General features: G+C 35.3%; 2 protein-coding genes across 2 annotated transcripts; both read right to left on the reverse strand.

The window, feature by feature from the left end:
- Window positions 1-679: 679 nt before the first annotated feature.
- Window positions 680-11925, reverse strand: LOC107861973 (putative cyclic nucleotide-gated ion channel 8). Its single transcript, XM_016707394.2, has 8 exons — window positions 11687-11925; window positions 10842-10979; window positions 9728-10310; window positions 8779-8991; window positions 7782-8083; window positions 2499-2610; window positions 1845-2081; window positions 680-1734 (listed from the first exon to the last, which is right to left on the reverse strand). Exons 2-8 carry the CDS (start codon window positions 10895-10897, stop codon window positions 1153-1155), a joined length of 2085 nt encoding a protein of 694 aa, XP_016562880.1. The 5' UTR covers window positions 10898-10979; window positions 11687-11925; the 3' UTR covers window positions 680-1152.
- Window positions 11926-16734: 4809 nt separating this feature from the next.
- LOC124896901 (secreted RxLR effector protein 161-like) lies at window positions 16735-17973 on the reverse strand. The gene is made up of 2 exons (XM_047408778.1): window positions 17908-17973; window positions 16735-17268 (listed from the first exon to the last, which is right to left on the reverse strand). The coding sequence occupies exons 1-2, from the start codon at window positions 17971-17973 to the stop codon at window positions 16735-16737; spliced, it is 600 nt and encodes a 199-aa protein (XP_047264734.1).
- Window positions 17974-19703: the final 1730 nt, after the last annotated feature.

Consider the following 19703-nt stretch of genomic DNA (forward strand, 5'->3'; position numbering starts at 1 on the left):
TTATCGCGGCAGGTCGAATTATACGATTTGAGCTTTTAAGCTCTCAATATCAATACCATACTGAAGAGCTTAAACTAAAAGTTTCAACTATTTCTGATGAGAAAGATTTGGGCAGGTACCATACGAATAAGGTGCTCTCTTAAAGATTCAAAAGGGTGACAATGGTCTTTGCAAACACCACACATGAACTCATGAATTGAATGTTCCACGAGATGCTCCTTTTTTTGGAACTGCCCTGGTTGCAATTAAGTGGGTCAAATGGCCAATATAAATGATAGAGTTATTTTGGGTAAGAAATTTTGATTCAATGGATATTTTGTATAATTTTCTCATGATTCAAACGATGAAACGTTAGAGAACAGTAATGGAGTCAAATGGACATTACAAAGAGTAAAATTAGTTGTTTGAAATTTTGGGCTAATGAACCTACAATATAAGTTTGTTGCTTAGACGCTTGATAAAATATGCCAAGTAAAATTCTTTAGCAAAGTGCTCGAGAAGGAATTTTTTCACTAAATAAATGCCATAAAAGGTGTACGAAGAAATCACACACAAGGAGGAGAATAGTGAAAAGTACACAAAATGAGATCCTACAAAACAGAGTGCTAAGGCAACTAAAGATAAGATGAGAGAACATATATCTAGTGGAATATAACCACAATGACCTTAATAAAAATGAAACAAAATTAGAAATTCAAATATTTAAAATCGCTTGACACTAGAGTGTACATGGACTTTACCTCTACCTCATGAGGCAGAGAAACTATTGCCGAAATACTCTCGGCTCAAGTAACTTATATCAAAGGAATTAGAAAAAGAGAATACAAAAGTAACGAAGACGTAGCAATTGCCTTTTCGATAGGGAATATAGGTTCCCGTTTGGCAAGAAAATAATATACTTTTGTTGTATCAACTGTTGTTTTTACAAAAGTTAAGACACTTTGAATACACAATCCAAAACTAAATCTCTTATACATCATCAATCTAAAACAACTCAACTCATATTTAAAGTTCAAACACTCAAAACAAAAAAGGTTTCCTGAAGTTAAATCTGGATTATGGACACTAAAAGCCAGGCTCAAATCCTCTAGAACTCGAGTTCCGAAGCCTGTGAACTCCATACATAGGATTCACAGCAAAAATGTGAAGAGACTAATGTGGTCTCTCTGGAGTTTTATACAACATTGGAGTCGACTCACTTTCTCCATCATCGTTGTCATATCCATCCTCTTCCATTTCTTCATTGTGACGAAGTTCTGCAGTTTTCCTCCTTGTATGTCGGCGCCATGCAGCTTGTATAAAGCTAGCAGCCCAGGTTCTCCATTGCTGTGAGTAAAACCTAAAAGTATGTTGTACCTGTCGACTCTGCAACCGCCTGAACTGTGATGTAATGTACTTCACTTCTTCTGCCTCTAAGGCAAATGCCTCTACTTCTGTCAAGGCCTTGACTGTCCTAGTTGATGGTGGCAAGTTTGAACCAGATTTTGGATCCAATGCCCATGTTAGCAGCTCCTCACCACAGAAGTCATTTCCTTTCAGGATACCTCTGTTGAAGAATCCACTTCTTCCACCATCAGTTGTTACACTTTCTAGACGACCACGGATTATAAACAGCATTTCATTAACCGGATCTCCTTCTCTAACTATGTACGTATTTTCTGTGCATAAACTTGGTTTCAATCGCTCACATATGGCGTCAAGCATCCTCTCATCCATGTTCTCAAACAAGGGCACCTTCAACATGGGCCATTCACAATATTAAGGTTTCAAACATATAAAATAAGTACTCCAGATCATGCCCAAAAATGTGAACTTTGGGTTATCAACAAGATAATAGTACTTACCCTTCTGACCAAATTCAAACAGAGATGCCGCTTAATATCCCTCCTAAGGTCGTTGGGAAGATTTTGCACTAAACTCTCTTCATCTACTCCTCTTGTTTCCAACCATTTGTACTGATCATAACGCCGAACTCTCTCCCTTAGCTCAGGAGGAAGTACTCTATGATGCATCCACTGCTCCGAGTCGCGCCTTTTGACCCTCATCTCCTCAAGCCGTGTTGTCAGAGACTGAAGATAGGTCTGTAGGGTACACAAAGCCAAAGTTTTAAATATGAACTTAAATATTTTTCTAACCCAACAAGCACTACCTGTACTTGTTAAAAAATTACATGTTCCTGCAGTTTAATATATACAAGCATTTCCTTTAATCAAGCAATTAATAGGTTGTTATAAATCATCCCATTTGTTTAGGAAGTAACAAGGTGGGTTGCAAGCCCTCCATTTGAACCAATCTGAATTAGGAACAATATGGGTGGGGAAAGACTAAATTTTAATCCACTCTGACTAAACAATAATATTAGAAGGATAAATAATAAAAAGAAGGTATAAGAAGTATCATGAAGTATCACACTGAAAACTTATGTATTATTCTGCATCATCTTCTAAAGAATCTGACAGCCAAAAAAACGAAGAAGAAGGCCTCTTTAGTCTACGCACCTGCATGTTTCCAATGAGAAGAGCAAATAGTAGGAGTCCGGAAATGCCTAATATTATCGAAAAGAGATTTTCCACAGTATAGGTACTGGTTGTAAGCCCCTGACCAAGTGTGCTGTAAAAAATGAAATACCAAACTAGTTAAAGGCTCACAATGGCATTGTCCATAGGGTGATTAGTTAAAGGCTCACAATGGCATTGTCCATAGGGTGATATTCTGACTCTCATGAACAGGGAGAATCACGATTCCAAGAACATCGATAATATCCTGTTCTAGGACAATTTAAAAGCTACCTCTGTTGGAAGTTGCTTTAAGAATACAACTGTTTTTTCTGTTTTCTCCGGCAGTTTTTTTTTGTAAGTACAATCCTAGTTAAATTAGGAGTCCTATCTTTGGTAGGAAGCTAATTAGTTATTTTAATTTTGGTAGAAGTAGGTTGTTTCTTTGTCCTATTTTTAGTTGTAATAGCAACTATTTAAGTTGTTAATTGATGATCAATAAAATACGACTTTTACAAGAAAAAATAACTGTTTTGCGTATTCTCTTTTTTAAACTCCCATCTCTGTTTCTGTGGCTATTTTTTCAATTGAATTCCTGCGTTGTTTCCCTTTAACGGTTTTAAACCAACAATTGGTATCAAAGCTGTAATCTTAAGGGACCTGTGAGTGTTTGCATCAATCCGATCCAGTGGATACCATGAACGGAGAAGCAAATTTTTCCTCAATGGCACCACCAACTTTCGATGGAGAAAGTTATTAAATCTGGGCAGTTAGAATGAGAATATATCTGCAAGCTTTAGATCTCTAGGAAGCTGTTGAAGCTGAATATGAGATAGCTCCCTTGCCGGACAATCCCACGGTGGCGCAAATTAAAACTCACAAGGAGAAGAATACAAGAAAATCAAAGGCAATGGCATGCTTATTTACTGCAGTTTCATCTAACATCCTTACTCGTATCATGTCTCTGCAATCAGCGAAAGAGGTATGAGATTATCTCAAGACTGAGTATGAAGGTGATGCTAGGATTCGAGGGACGCAAGTGTTGAATTTGGTACGTGAGTTTGAGCTGCAAAGGATGAAAGAAAGTGAAAACATAAAGGAGTACTCTGACAGACTTCTTAATTTAGCAAATCGAATCAGATTGTTGGGTTCCACTTTCAATGATTTAAGGATCGTTGAAAAAATCCTAGTAACGGCACCTGAAAGATTTGAGCCTACCATAACAACCTTAGAAAATACTAAGGACTTGTCTAAGGTCACACTTGCAGAGCTCTTAAGTGCTTTTCAAGCGCAAGAGCAACGACGTGTTATGAGACAAGGAGGAGCTGTCGAAGGTGCCTTACCAGCCAAGCATCACGATGATGGACGTTCTAAGAAGAAGAAGAATAAGAAGTACCAACCAACTGATGGAGAAGGTTCAGCGCAAAGCAACAAAAACAAAACAGGTGGTTTCAAAAGAAACTACCCTCCTTGTAAGAATTGTGGCATGCTCGGGCATGCACCTTTCAAGTGTTGGAAGAGGCCTGATGCTAAGTGCACTAAATGCAATCAACTTGGGCATGAAGCGATCATCTGCAAAAACAAAACGCAGAAGTAAGATGCAGAGGCTCAAGTTGTTAATGAGCAGGAAGAAGATCAACTCTTTGTCGCATCATGTTTTACAAGTAGTGTCTCAAGCGAGTCGTAGTTGATCGATAGCGGATGCACAAATCATATGACTTGTGATAAAGATCTTTTTAAAGATTTGAGGCCTACTCAAGTTACAAAAGTTAGAATCGGCCATGGTGGTTATATTCCAGCAAAAAGAATGGGAACCATTACAATTGAAATACAATCGGGCACTAAAACAATTTCCGATGTTCTTTATGTACCTGATTTGGACCAGAACTTGTTAAGTGTTGGTCAGTTATTAGAAAAAGGTTTCAAATTATATTTCGAAGATAAACATTGCTTGATCAAGGAAGCATCTGGACAAGACCTATTTAAAGTCAAAATGAGAGGCAGAAGATTCTCATTAAATCCATTGAAATAAGAGCAGATGGTGTATTCAGCAAAAGAAAACATTGTTGAGTTATGGCATAGGAGACTTGGGCACTATCATTATCAAGGGCTTGTCAAAATGCAGAAATTGAATATGGTAGAGAACTTACCCGATTTGGATGTTAACACTACTGAATGTCATGCCTGCCAATTCGGTAAACAACACAAAAAGCCTTTTCCAGAATCAACTTGGAGAGCTTCACAAAAGCTGTAACTAATTCACATTGATGTAGCCGGACCTCAAAGAACTCCATCACTAAAAGGTAGCATCTATTACGTTCTCTTCATTGATGATTTTGCAAGAATGTGTTGAATTTTTTTTCTTGAAATTCAAGTCAGAAGTTACTGGTGTATTCTGGAAATTCAAGAAACTGGTGAAAAATCAAAGTGGTTGTACGATTCAAGTTTTGAGGTCTGATAATGGAAAGGAATATACCTCAATGGAATTTGATTCATTCTGTGAGGAGACCGGCATTGTGCATCAACTTACAACTCCATACACACCAGAACAAAATGGTGTCAGTGAAAGAAAAAATAGATGGGTAATGGAGATGGCCAGGTGTATGTTACATGAGATGGAGTTGACTAAAAAATTCTAGGCAGAGGCAGCAAATACTGCAGTCTTTGTGCAAAATTGACTTCCAACGAAGGCTTTGGAAGATAAAACATCATTTGAAGCTTGGTATGGGTTTAAACCTTCACTAAATTTTCTTAAAGTGTTTGGTTGTGTGTGTTTTGTTCACATTCCTCAGGTTAAACGCGACAAACTTGACAAGAAGGCGATTCCCGACATCTTTATAGGCTACAGTAATGTTTGCAAAGCATATAAGGTCTATCAACCTCAAATGGAGAAAATTGTTGTAACTAGAGATGTTCACTTTATTGAAGACCAATATTGGAACTGGGAGAAGCCTAAAAAATATCCAACAATCATCACTCATTTAGGTCCAAAAGATCTAGTAGATGAACCTCCTGTTAGGGGCACGAGGTTGATCACTGATATCTATCAAAGATGCAATACCACAATTTGTGAGCCCGCAAGTTATGAGGAAGCAGAAGGTGATGAAAAATGGGTGGCTGCAATGAAGGAGGAGATGATGATGATCGAGAAAAATCAAACGTGGGAGCTTGTTGAGAAACCTCATGACAGAAAGATCATTGGTGTTAAATGGGTCTATAGAACAAAGTTGAATGCAAATGGTTCTATCAACAAACAAAAAGCGAGGCTTGTGGTGAAGGGCTACGCTCAGATCTTCGGAGTGGACTACTCTGAAACTTTCGCACCAGTTGCTCGCCTTGACACAATCAGATTGCTAGTAGCCATTGCAGCGGAAAAGAATTGGAAACTTTATCAACTAGATGTTAAGTCGGCCTTTCTCAATGGTCTTCTCTAGGAGGAGATTTATGTTGAGCAACCAGATGGTTTTGTTGTCAACGGACAAGAAAATAAGGTTTATTTGCTAAAGAAAGCTCTTTATGGTTTAAGGCAAGCACCAAAAGCCTGGTATAGCAGGATAGATGATCATCTGTTAGGATTGGGTTTCGAAAAAAGCTTATCGGAATCCACTCTTTATGTAAAACACAAAGATAATGATATTCTTATTGTGTCTCTTTATGTTGATGATCTTCTGTTAACAAGAAATAATTTAAAGTTGATTGACAAGTTTAAAAAAGAAATGATGCAAGTTTTTGAAATGACAGATCTTGGTCTTATGTCCTATTTTCTTGGGATGGAGATCAAGCAAAGCAAAAGTGAAGTGTTCATTTGCCAAAAGAAATACGCAAAGGAAATTTTGAAGAAATTTCAAATGGAGGATTGCAAGCCGATGAGCACACCAATGAATCAAAAAGAGAAATTTTGTAAAGAAGATGGAGCAGATAAAGTTGATGAAGGGTATTACAGAAGCTTGATCGGATGCTTAACGTATCTCACTACGACAAGACCGGATATTCTATTTGTTGTGAGTCACTTATCCCATTTTATGCATTGTGCAAGTGAGACACATTTAAGAGCAACAAAAAGAATATTAAGATATATCAAAGGGACGGTTGACTATGGTGTAAAGTTTGAGAAGTCTCAAAGCTTCAAGTTGCTTGGTTTCTCGAATAGAGATTGGGCTGGATCCGTTGATGATATGAGAAGTACTTCTGGACATTGTTTCAGCCTAGGTTCAGGAATCTTTTCATGGTCATCTAAGAAACAGGAAGTTGTTGCACAATCTACTGCAGAGGCTGAATTCATAGCAGCAGCGGCAGCAGTAAACCAAGCCCTATGGCTCAGAAAGATCATGTGTGATTTACATATGGAACAGAATGACGGTACTGAGATTCTAGTCGACAACCAAGCCGCTATTGCGATCTCAAACAATCCGGTGTTTCATAGGAAGACCAAACATTTCAACATCAAGCTCTATTCTTAAGAGAAGTGCAACAAAAGGGAGAAGTGACTCTAACCTACTCTAAGTCTGAAAACCAGCTAGCAGACCTGTTCACTAAGCCACTTCCAATCAGCAAGTTCGAGCTTCTAAGGCAAAGAATTGGTGTTTGCATTTCATAAAGCAAGGAGGAGTGTTGGAAGTTGCTTTAAGAATGCAACTGTTTTTCCTGTTTTCTCCGGCAGTTTTTTTTTAAGTACAATCCTAGTTAAATTAGGAGTTCTATCTTTGGTAGGAAACTAATTAGTTATTTTAATTTTGGTAGAAGTAGGTTGTTTCTTTGTCCTATTTTTAGTTGTAATAGCAACTATTTAAGTTGTTAATTGATGATCAATAACATACGACTTTTACAAGAAAAAATAACTGCTTTGCGTATTCTCTTCTTTAAACTCCCATCTCTGTTTCTGTGGCTAGTTTTTCAATTGAATTCCTGCGTTGTTTCCCTTTAACGGTTTTAAACCAACAACCTCAATAAAGGAAAGCAACAGAACATATTTGTCCGAATTACAGACAGCATACTTCCACAGAAACCTCTTGCCCTTCAACCATTTTATCTTCGTGAATTGAAATTTAATCACACAATACTATGCCACTGAATGGAATAGTATACTAAGAAAACAAACTTTGATTAAACCTAGTTAGCTTTCAATTTCTACTTTTTGTTGGACTATGTTTCGATGTGGAGCAACATAATTTTCACACAGAAACCGGGAAGATCTTTGAGACAGACAATTATTAACTATAGACAGAATGTGAAAAGGAGGGGAAATGAAACAATATCATTAGACACATCATATAGCTGAAGTTTTACCTCAAGTTCTGCAAGCCCCACCACAGACAAAAACAATATTTGACAACGAAATCCTCCGTGTCAAGAACACCATTTTTCAGAGCTCTGTCATATATTCCAAACTTAAAGTTATCGTCCTTGGTACATTTTTCATCAAGAACTTTCTTACCAATGTTCTGCCATTCTGTAAAATTAAAGTTTGTGTCACGTGCACAGTACAGATGAGATAATTGTTCCTTGCATTGGTCATTCTCGGAACATGCTTCATTCCAACATGTATTTTTGCGTTCGGCAGATAACAGGTACCAGAAGGCCCCAAATATCTACATGTCATAAACAACAAACTTTAAGCATTTCTGGGTTCTCGAAAGATGGCCTTCTGATCATGTTTGAGACTCTTTGATTACTTAACCGGAGTTACCTTAGTTTCTCTTAGTACCATAAACAATCAAATACGACTCAGGTTATAATGATAAAACGTATGCTGAGTGGAAAAGGGACTAAAAGGATGTACAACTCGTGTTCAATAAGGAGATGAAGAGATTGCAATTCAGTGTCCCAAATGATGGCCCATAACAAATGTGTCTTATGAGTCATCTTAAGGAATTTATCCGAGACACAGAGCTATTTGGACCATAGAATCTAAAAAAAGGAAGAGTATATTGTCAATGATCATTTTGCAGATGCCATTTAGAACTGTTGCAGAATTTTCATACTCTAGGCAAAGGACCATAAAAGAGGAGCGGAAAATCAACTACCACTAAAGGATGTCTTCTAATAAGAATTTTGACTAAATACTAAATGGGTTCCTTTTAGAATATGGTAGCATGATGTTTTGTCTTGCTACTATGTACTGGTTACTTTATGTCGAACCTTATCGGGTGAAAGAATTTCACAGTAACTTGTAACAACAGCTAGTAATTCTTGCCATAGAAGTAAAATTACATAGAGAAATTTGCAAAAGCACATAAAAAGTATTATTAAATGCAATGACGATCAAATATGAAAAGTGACTTACATGACTAGCCAGCACAAACCATAACAGATAATATGCAGCACCAGCCCAAGCAGTTTCTGCAAACACCCCTGCTGTCTTCTTCAAATCTGAACTTAATGGAATAAACCGCAAAAATCTAGGAATATATTGAAGGATGATGATGATCACTAATGCTCTCTTTGTTTTCAATACATCAGGACCTTTTGATCCATGAAGATATCTCCATATCACAATCTGAAGAGAAAAAATGCAATAGGAGGCATAAATCAAACAAATACCACTTGTGGAGAAAGAAACTACGGTAAAATATGGTTGAAGCTTCCATTTAAGGAAATCAAGACGTTTTTGTTCGTGATGTGGATAAGATAAAAAGAACAGTGAAACTGATCTTATGTGATTTTAGAAACACGGTACTAGCATTCAAACGACGAAACAAAAAGTGCATGGAAAAGAATAGATATTATCTGTCTACTGTGGCTGCCAGTACTACTTATATGCATTCCCCCCCTCTAACTTTCTGCTTGTGTGCCTCTATTGCTGGAACAAAAGGTGCATAGAGAAAAATAGATAGTATGTGTATATTGCTGTTACAATTACTAAAAGAGGTTATTTGCATATTAGCTTCACTATCCGCACGTGTGTGTGAGCCTGTGACAGAGTGAGTGAGAGAGAGGGAGTTCCAAAGATATATACTATAGATAGGCAGCGCAGTGCACTTAGCTCCCGCTATGCACGGGGTCGGTTGAAGGGCTGGACCACAAGGGTCTATTGTACACAGAGTTACCCGAGATTTCTGCTAGAGGCTGTTTCAACAGCTCGAACCCGTGACTTCTCGGTCACATGAAAGCAGCTGTACCAGTTACACCGAGGCTTCCCTTCAAGGGAGTTCCAAAGAGAAAACTGTACATCCAAAAGTGTGCTGAATGCTGAATGTGCACATGAGTTACATAGTCAGAGATATAGTAGGAACCTGTGGTAAAGGAAGAATGGAAAGAAAATCGACTATAAAATAACGTTTGATGTATCTCCTTGCTATTTGTTTGGCATCTATTACAAGTTCTCCTCGGCCAAAAACACGGGAAGAGGGAGCAATATAAGCCGTTCGAAATTGGAGAACCATGCGGATAAGGTAAAAGATATCAATTGCTGTCCGCATCCAATTTACTATAATAGCTAAACTTTCATCTATGTGGAGACACCTCTCTTCATCCTTAAAAACAGGAAGGAAGAGAAATAGAGGATCAATAGATACTGCAAAAATACATGATATGACCAATAGTCTATTCCAGAACAGGAGAGACTTGTCTTGAGGATCAAATATCTTTTTATCTGAAACTCTGAGATCTTCTGGAAAAACTGCTCGGGTAACACCAGATTTCAATGTTCGGCCAAATGTCACTAGTCCTTCAGATCCTTTTTTTACTCCCAGTTTTATTGACTTGGATGAGTTGTTTGGCTGCCCACCAGTATTCATTCCCTCTATATTAAAGCCATACTTTGTCCTTCCAGCCATATGCGACTTAAACGATAAGTCAGAATTAGCGTCCTCCAACCTGCAACAAACAACAAGGGACTTTATAATAAGACAATTAGTTCACTTCAGGCACTATAAGAAAATTGAAGTGATAATACTGCACCAAATAAATACTTAAACATTCTGCGATGCAATTTAAGTATCGGTATGCAACAGCCAACATGTGTTTAAATTAAAGAGGAGCATAAAGAACACACTAGTTGCCTAATGCAGCAATTTACTTGCACTGATGCATGAAATTATAGGAGACAAGCAAATACTATGGAAGTGATGCATAATGAACTCCTGGAAGTCCGTCTCAGAACAGAAAGGTATCAGCTAAAACTTTCACTCAACGTCTACTATATATACATAAAAATATAATTTTAACCTTATATATACATACAGTGTAACTTTTTAGCAAAGAGGGTTCACATGAATCCCCTTGCGCAATCCAAGCTCCGCCAATACTCTTAAGCACAATATTTTGTGAAATTACTAGTTAAAAGTCCTCCTCCATATGTGAATATACAGATCCATGTGGAAAGAAATTCTTGAATTAAATGCATACCTTACAAACTTTTCTTTCTGTCCTCCAATAAGCTGTGATTTGTAACTATTAAACATTGTATTTAATCTCTTGCATGGGGAGTGAACGATTTCATCAAAACATCAGGCATATAGCCACGTCCAAACACTTATGTTTTGACTGCAATCCAATTTGATACAAATTAAAAAAAGCAACAACAATATGTAAATAACCATCCATAACATATTAACATATAGTATTAATTAATTCCAATTGTTCCAACACAAATTTTCTCTGTCTTTCCTTCATCCTCTCTATCTACTACGGTCTATGGCAATTGGTCTTTTTCAGATGAGTTGCATTTCGTCAATCAAAAAGTGAAAAAAATGAATTACAACACCTAGAAATTTCAGAATTTCATGTTATTTTTTTTTTTCTTTTGCAATGCACCCCTTTCCATTTCCTCTACCACCAAAAAATTGATATCAAATGTGAAAGGGAAGAAACATATAGATAGTTATAGCTAGATGATTAATGACAATTAGAAAGGGTCTCAAAACCAACGGGCAACCAGGATTTTTATTAAGGGATTCGAAATATAAAGAGGTAAATAGTGAAGAAACAAGGGGATTAAACATTTGCTATATGTATACATAAAAAAAATAATTCCGGCTTGATACATATAGTGTAATCTTTCGACGAAGGAATACCACACTCCACGTTATGCATGCATGCATGCGTAACAAGACAACACAAAAATGTCAATAAAATAGTCTACAATTTCATGAAGTTTGATTAATTTTGTAGGCATTTATACGACACAATTTCTTTTTGTGTACAAAAAGTGGCAGCATAAGCGAAATAAAAAATAAAAAATTGGAACTTACTCGAATGTTGATTAATCTTGAAGATTATAATTTACCAAGTGAATAAAAAAATGCTGGAGAAATTAGCAAAGAATAGCTTTTTTTTTTTTTCTTTTGGAGGGAGGAGAAAAGTGAAAAGGTGAAAGAGAAAGAGGGAGGAAAAAAAGGGAAGGAACTTTTTTTTGGTGTACCAAATAGGGAAGAAACTGAAAAATGGAATTTTGTTATAACCAATTTTTTTTTCGGACAAAGTTTGGTTTTCTTCTTTGTTTTTTCAACCTTAGTTAACGGGAAAATAGGGGTTGTTAAAAGACACAGTTTAACTAATATCTACCGTCTGTGGAAACTATTTGTTACGCAAGTAAGTATTTTTAAGCCTATTACAGGTAAGTTTCAATTATTTTAACTTTTTAATATTTAAATTAAATAAGAAAAATAGTTGTAGAACACAACTTGAGCTCTATGTTTTAATTAGGAAAGATCAATCCGTCATGTTTTCGTTGAAAATCATTGAATATGAATCGATTAATAACATCAACCTTCAAAGCAATTAACAAAATAAATTTAAGCAATCACTATCACCATCACTATTCTAATTTCTATGATATAATTCTCTCTATGTCTCAATTTATATGATACTTTTTACTTTTTGTAATTCAAACTTTTTAATTTTGATCGTACAATTGGACGACATTGAAGCCTTTTTATTTTTCTCTAAATAAAATTTGTATATTTAAAAATTTATCACAGTATAAATTATGATAATTAATAATTTAAAATATTTAACAAAGATAAATTTCTTCTAAAAAAGTTAACTCGTTTGATTCTCAAAATTCAAACATCATCAAATAAATTAAGCTAATAAAACTGTTATTATAGAATTTTTGGTTTAGGGGAGAAAAAATAGGAATAGCAGAAAACAACAAGACCAAAGATAAAAGGAGTGGAGAGAAAAAAACTAAATAACTAAGGAAATAATGTGGTAATTACCTATTACCTATTAAACTAGTGTAAAATTATGTTTTCATTGATGGTGGAAATAAATTAAACTCAAAAAATATAAGAAAAATACAACAACATATTCAGTCCATATCATTATCTCAAATTTTATAAAAATAAAGATAATAATATTAAAACTAAGATTGTTTTGTAAAAACTTATTTGTTCTCTCTCAAAGGAAATATATCTTTGGAGAATAATTTGATTTATAAGCATTAATTAAACACTTCATGCTGCATTCGATTTGGTTTTGTTTAATTTAATTTGTGGGTATAAATTAAATATCCTAAGATAATTAGCGCCATGCACTTACGCAAAACATTACACATGCTCAACCCCTAATTGATCACACATTTGATGCCACTCATGTTCTTTGTCTTAGATTTTTGTTCTATATATGTTTGGGTTTTTCTTTTTCTTAAGGAAAGGATAATACATTTATCATAATTAATTTTATATTAAGAAATTTTAGAATAGAGAATTTAAAACTACCATAATTGTGAAAACAACAATCTCCTATGAGTATGCAAGCTATTTTAATGGATTTTTTTCCTTAAAAAATTGAGTTGATATATCGTATGGACTAATGACCCTAAACACAGATATTAAATTAATAAAGGGCAGCCTGGTGATCACAAGAGTGTATCGTACGCAACATTACCTTGCATTTCTGCTAGAGGCTCGTGACCTCCTGGTCACATGAAAACAACTTTACCAGTTACTCCAAGGCAAGTATTAATATTAGCCAAATGGTCCAGAAAGGTATGAGAGACACAAGTATTAGCTCGTTGCTTGTTTAATATTTTTTCATAAATTTGCAGGATAATTCTTTTTCGATATTATTATGCTTCTTTTAGTGTTTAACTTCCGACTTCTAAATTATTCATTTTTATCATTAACTTTAATCTGATTAATTGGATAACTATTTATTATAACTTATAATTAAGGTAGGGGTCTATGTCAAACCCCACAATAACGCAGGAAGTGAAAGTCTGAGTGATTACTTTTGCAAGAAAAATAATAATTTATGGTATTCACCTAATCTCTTATTCTCTTTGTTTTTACCTCTACATGTTACTTCAATGCAATTCTTCTTTTGTCTTCAATTACTTCCTTTGTATGTTGCTTTAATTACACTTCTCTTGGATCGATCGAGTACGTCTATATTGGCCGAAATAATATCTCTACCCCAGTGACGAAGCTACATCATGCTAAGTGGTGTCAAATAACATCCCTTAGTTGAAATATTACACTGTTTAACTAAGTTAAAATTTCAATTTTATGTATAAATACTACTCCATATTTTAGCTCCCCTTATTTTCTTAATGAATGTCTATTTTAAAAAAAAATAAAAAAAATTGACATCCCTTAGTAAAATTCGTTATTCCGACACTACTTTATCCCCACAAAATAAGTATGGGTAAAATGTACTATTATACCCCTCAGTAAAAGTACACTGTTATTGTAATTGTTGTTGTTAACATTACCGAACCACAATTTGAAAGTGAGAAAAAATATATGTCAAACTAATACCAAAACCTATTATTATTTTTTTAGTAGTGCATCGCATCGAATTATATACATATAATTATGAAGTCATAGTAAGACTAGTAAATGGTGCAGTCGTGCAGATCACAATATAAATACACATTTCAAATGAGACCATGAAATTTATGCTTTACGCACCGATAAACATATAATCTTTATATCATCGGATAAAACTGAATTACAGTAACAGATAGCTCTTCATATCAATTTATATTGATGGCAACATATCGGACCTCGCTTTGTGAGATTACACTGAATATATTGTTGTTGTTTTTATACTAATAGCAACATAGTAATAGAGTGAGAACTTGTTGGATTCAGAGGCGGACCCACATGGTGCCTCGAGGGTGCACATGCACCCGGTAACTTTTTTAAAAAATTGTATATATACGTATATATATCCTACTAAAGTGTTAATATATTTAATTGAGCACCCTTAGTAATAAAACTTGTGTGGGTGCACTAGTTTGGAACTCAAATGCTGACGCCCTTCTAGCCCAACGTTGCGTGTTCGATTCTTGATCGAGTCGCTTGATTTTTTCATTTTACTTCTCTTTTATATACATTTAAATGAAAAATGACTTTCCCCAATCCCAAGCCCCATATTTCCCCCCAAATTTCAATTTCCAACCCGGATTTCCCCAATTCCAAACTTCCTGGACTGCTGGACACTACAATTTACAAATTAATAGTACCCAAACAAAGAGAAAGAAGCAATTTTCTATTTGATGCTAATAGGTACACATTTCTTCCTTTCATTTTTTTTAATTTTTTTATTCAAGTTTGGGTAATGTTAATTGCTTTTAATATTTACTTGTTGCTTGAAAGTTAGTGCGTAAAATTTATTTATTTCTTACTTCTATTTAAGTTCATGAGATTTGATTAAAAATAAATAAATAATTATTTTTACTTATATTTTTGATGAATTTTTTTATTTTGTAGGAATTTGTTATTGATTCTTGTGAATTGAAATGGATAGATATTATTCTCCTCAACCAAGTTCTAGTTTTAAAGACAATTCTCATCGCCTTAGCAAGAGCAAAAAAAGCTTCAAGGTCCATTATATTTAAGCACAAATTAAAGTACAAATAAAGCGTAAGATTTAACGAAAAAAGGCATAAAGGAGAAAAAATATAAACGTACGTCTAGTTCAAGAATAATAATATAAGCATGAATGACAAATATATGAACACAAAAATTGTTTTCTTTTTATTAAGTGAAATATCAATAGTTTAGTGTTCGTATCTCCAGAAAAACCTCATTGACAAGGGAAAGTATATCTTATAAATTAGAACCTAAACTGCACATTAAATAAGGCGAGCGATCAACACAAATTTGAGTTTTTATTCAGAACTTATACGCGTCTTTGATAATACTAGTGCACCCCAGATTTCATATTCTGGATTCCCCTTTGGCTGGATTGTTCACGCTATCAGGTGTATAGCTAGATTAATTCGTACACATTTAATAAGTAGGTGGGTACAACGTGGTCTTTATGATTCTGATTAAATTAATAAAAATGGATGGTTTAACAGTTGTTAAGCTAGGGGAGCCTTTTAATTTCATGATTATATGCTCTAAAGCTAACGCGTGGCTAGATTCCTGCAGTCATTACTGATTAACATTAATGTACTATAATTTTGTTGTTTAATTAAATTAAATTAAATTAATTAATTAATTTAACCCGGCGCCGTCGGGTCTTTCAGCCGAAAGTTTTAATTTCTTTTGCATATGCCATATGGAGAGGGGACCATAAATAAAAGCCTTAATTTCCTACATACGACATATTAGTCATTCCGTATTATTCCCAACTTGTTAATCGACAACTAATTAAACCATAACATGAAAATGAAGAATGGGATAGTTATGCACACTATATAGATTTATCCTTCTTTGGGATTTATTTTTGATGAATTAGTGATTAAGAAGCAGCTGAGTTAGTGATCAAGAAGCAGTAAAGTATGAAGATGATGAAGAAGAATAAGTAGAAGATTAGAGTGAAATGAGAGAAGAAGAAAATTGTCAATCTGTATTTTTCATTCATCTGAGTAGTACATGTAGCCTATGTATATATAGAGTAATATTCTTCTAGAAGATAACTAACTACCTTCCTAACTAACTTTTGTAACTAACTAATACTTAGCTCCTTTGTTACATTTGTATTAACCTATCTCCTTAACACTCCCCCTCAAACTTGGTACTGCAATTATGTTACCAAGTCCAAGTTTGGAGATTAAGTATTCATGCTGGACTCTGTTTAGAATTTTGGTTAGAGCATCTGCCGGTTGATCATGTGTTGAAATGTATTCAGGCTTTATTAAGCCTTGTTGAATCTTTTCTCTAGTAAAGTGACCATCTATTTCTATGTGTTTAGTCCTCCCATGATACACGGGATTTGCTGTCATTTGAATTGTAGCTTTACTGTCACTAAAGACTGTAACTAGTAACTGAATCTGAACTCCAAGATCTGATATTAGGACAATAATCCAAGTAAGTTCAGCTACTGTGGAAGCTAGACTCCTTTACTCAGATTCAGCTAAGCTTCTAGACACAATAGTCTGCTTCTTTGACTTCCATGAGATGACTAAATCACCAAGCTTGATAGATAATGTACCCTGTGATAGATTTCCTAGAGAATGCACAAGCAGCCAGTCTGCATCACAATGGACTATGAGTACATCCTTTTTGTTGTTAGACAATAGTAAACCTTGCCCGAGTTTGCCCTTGATATACTTAACAATTCTAAGATTTGCATTCATGTGAGACTTTTTTGGTTTCTGTAGGAATTGGCTTAGTGTTTGTACACTATATGCTATATCTGGTCTGGTTACTGTTAGATACAACAGCTTGCCTACAAGTCTTTGATAGGCACCTTGGCCGGTAAGCACATCACAATCTTGATCAGTTTCTTTGATATGCTGATCATACTCACTAGTGGTTAGCTTTGTAGTAGTGTCCATAGGTGTAGGAGCTGGTTTAGCAGCACTAAGTCCAGTTTCAGATATGAGTTCAAGAGCATCCTTTCTCAAGGTTTTTATGCAAGTATAAAATTGATTCTGAATGTAAGAAAGGAAATGCTTAAGCACAACAAACACATTAGACTTTAATTTGAGTAGAAAGATCCGTTTTATTCTTGAGTAATCATCTAGAATAGTAAGAAAGTATTTATGACCATCACAAGTAGGTACCCTATAGGGGCCCCAAAGGTCCATATGGACTAGATCAAAGGCCTTTTCACTAACTGATGCACTAGTTGAAAAAGGTAGCCTAGTTTGTTTATCAAATGGGCAAATACTACATGTAGTAATTTTATTTTATCATCCTAGCCATCTATTCAGTATTTTGTAAGAAACATAGCCTAGTCTTTTATGCCATAGTTCCACATTAGTACTATTTGCAGTCATCACATTGAAGCATCTAGTTCTTTTAGTTTCTGGTAGTCTCTTATTCAGTAAGAAATATAATCTATCTCTTTCTCTACCAATCTCCTTCACCTTTCCACTTCAAAGATCCTAAAATACACAAAAGGTAGGAAAAAAGATAGCTGAACATTGAAGTTGTTTAGTAGCTTTTGAAACTGATAAGAGATTATATTTAAATTATGGAATGTAAAACACATTTGTGAGAGAGGTATTATCAGATATATTACTGGTTCCAGTGTGTGTAACTTGTGAAACATTTCCATTTGGTAATACCACTTTCATAGGGTGCATAAACTCAGATATTGAATCTTGATTCAGAAGATCAATATCTGCAGTCATGTGGTTAGTAGCCCCTGTGTCAATGATTCATTCTTATGGATCATTTGTAACTAGCAGGGCACTACAAGTACCTGACAAGTTTGCAGAGTTAGTTGAGGGTCCTGAAGCTGAAGTATTCATGTTATACACTGGGACTTATGTCACGCCCCAAAATCCCATCGGGCCGGACTGGCACCCGAAGCCGAGAAGGCCCGGGAGAACCCGTTCAAATACCTGTACTTTCACTTACATGTCACCAAAAAAAAAAATTGGACAGCACGTCGTTGCATATAGAAAGGTCTAATTACCTGTATCAGCACAACACACACAAATATATATATAATACTTGGCCGTCGGGGCCACCACATATACAAATATAACGTTACTATATAAACTTCCATGACTTTACCATTCCTTATGTCTACAAAGCCTCTAGGATATACATGACATAACTAGGGTCGGGACAAACCCCCGCCCACACGTGACTCATGTACAATAACAAAACATAAGGAACCGACTCGGAAAGCTCCGAAGCAAACTGGAGCTCACCAACAATAGCTGTATGACCTGGCTCCTACTTGTGCGGTATATGAGTTGAGGTACCTGTGCCTGCAGCATGAAATGCAGGTCCCCCGTGAGGGACGTCAGTACGAAATATGTACTGAGTATGTAAAGCTGTAAATAATCACATATGATATAGGAGCTTAATAGAAATCAGAAACAAGTGAATAAGTCGTAATAGGAGTGGACCACATTGTATTTATTCAATCACTTTACCTTCGTTCTTATCGTCTTTGTAATCATTACTGTACTGTACTGTGACCATTAGGATGCCTCCAGTACATATCAACTGGGATCGACCCATGCTAGGCTTATGCCCCTGGGATACCACCCATAAACACATGAAATAGGGATCGACCCATGCTAGGCTTATGCCCCTGGGATACCACCCGATAAGAAAGAACTCCCATCACTTAGTTCCATTAATCTTTGAGATTGTCATTTCGGTCACCTCCACATTTTTAATACTTTGAAACAATGATACATCAATAGGAACCAAGTAATAGACCTTCTATACAATAACGATGTAATAAAGACTCATTGGTACATCAACAATGTGTTTCAGAATCATCAAGATCACAACAATGAAATAAGAGCCTTTTGGTATATCAATGAAACATTTTGACACTTTATAGAATGGAAACAACTTCGTTGGTAACGTAGAACAATACATGTTTTAGGACAACCTCGGAATCTTACTTGATGGAACATTGGTGTTTTCATGCCAAAGAACATTGTTAGAGTATGCTTTACATACCTCGTTGTAGATTCAGATACCAATTCAACACAACTTCCCGCCTTTACAAATCACTTATCTACAATGAAATGTTTGGCATCTAGTATTAGCAACCCAACACCACAATTCTCTTCCATAATTCCATACTACCAATATTTGCAAAACATTCCAAAAACCAACTTGAACAATAGGTTTATGTGTGTATATATATATAATCATCATTTCAATACCACATCATCAATACCACATCATCACCCCAAATTCCTTCACAATTTAACATAATCCAACCATGCACAAGAATAATCCAACATCATTTCCAATCATCTTTCAACAACAATCAAATAACATACTTCTTATGCTCACATGCATATATATATACATATCCATATAAATAACACCAACATAATTTACATCCTTACCAAAAAATGGCCCTTTTGATTTCGAAGTCCTGTTG

The sequence above is a fragment of the Capsicum annuum genome, chromosome 3, assembly GCF_002878395.1.
Source record: "Capsicum annuum cultivar UCD-10X-F1 chromosome 3, UCD10Xv1.1, whole genome shotgun sequence".
NCBI classification, from domain to species: domain Eukaryota; kingdom Viridiplantae; phylum Streptophyta; class Magnoliopsida; order Solanales; family Solanaceae; genus Capsicum; species Capsicum annuum.

Bases quoted from the DNA above. Each gene is read 5' to 3' on its own strand.
- LOC107861973 (XM_016707394.2), bottom strand. From the start codon at position 10,897: ATGTTTAATAGTTACAAATCACAGCTTATTGGAGGACAGAAAGAAAAG. The intron at 8,084-8,778 runs GTAAGTCACTTT...TATGACATGTAG, and splicing joins GGTTTGTGCTGGCTAGTCAT to ATATTTGGGGCCTTCTGGTA. The intron at 2,082-2,498 runs GTGCGTAGACTA...TGTACCCTACAG, and splicing joins TTCTCATTGGAAACATGCAG to ACCTATCTTCAGTCTCTGAC.
- LOC124896901 (XM_047408778.1), bottom strand. From the start codon at position 17,973: ATGACTGCAGATATTGATCTTCTGAATCAAGATTCAATATCTGAGTTT. The intron at 17,269-17,907 runs GTATTACCAAAT...TCTTACATTCAG, and splicing joins TTATGCACCCTATGAAAGTG to AATCAATTTTATACTTGCAT.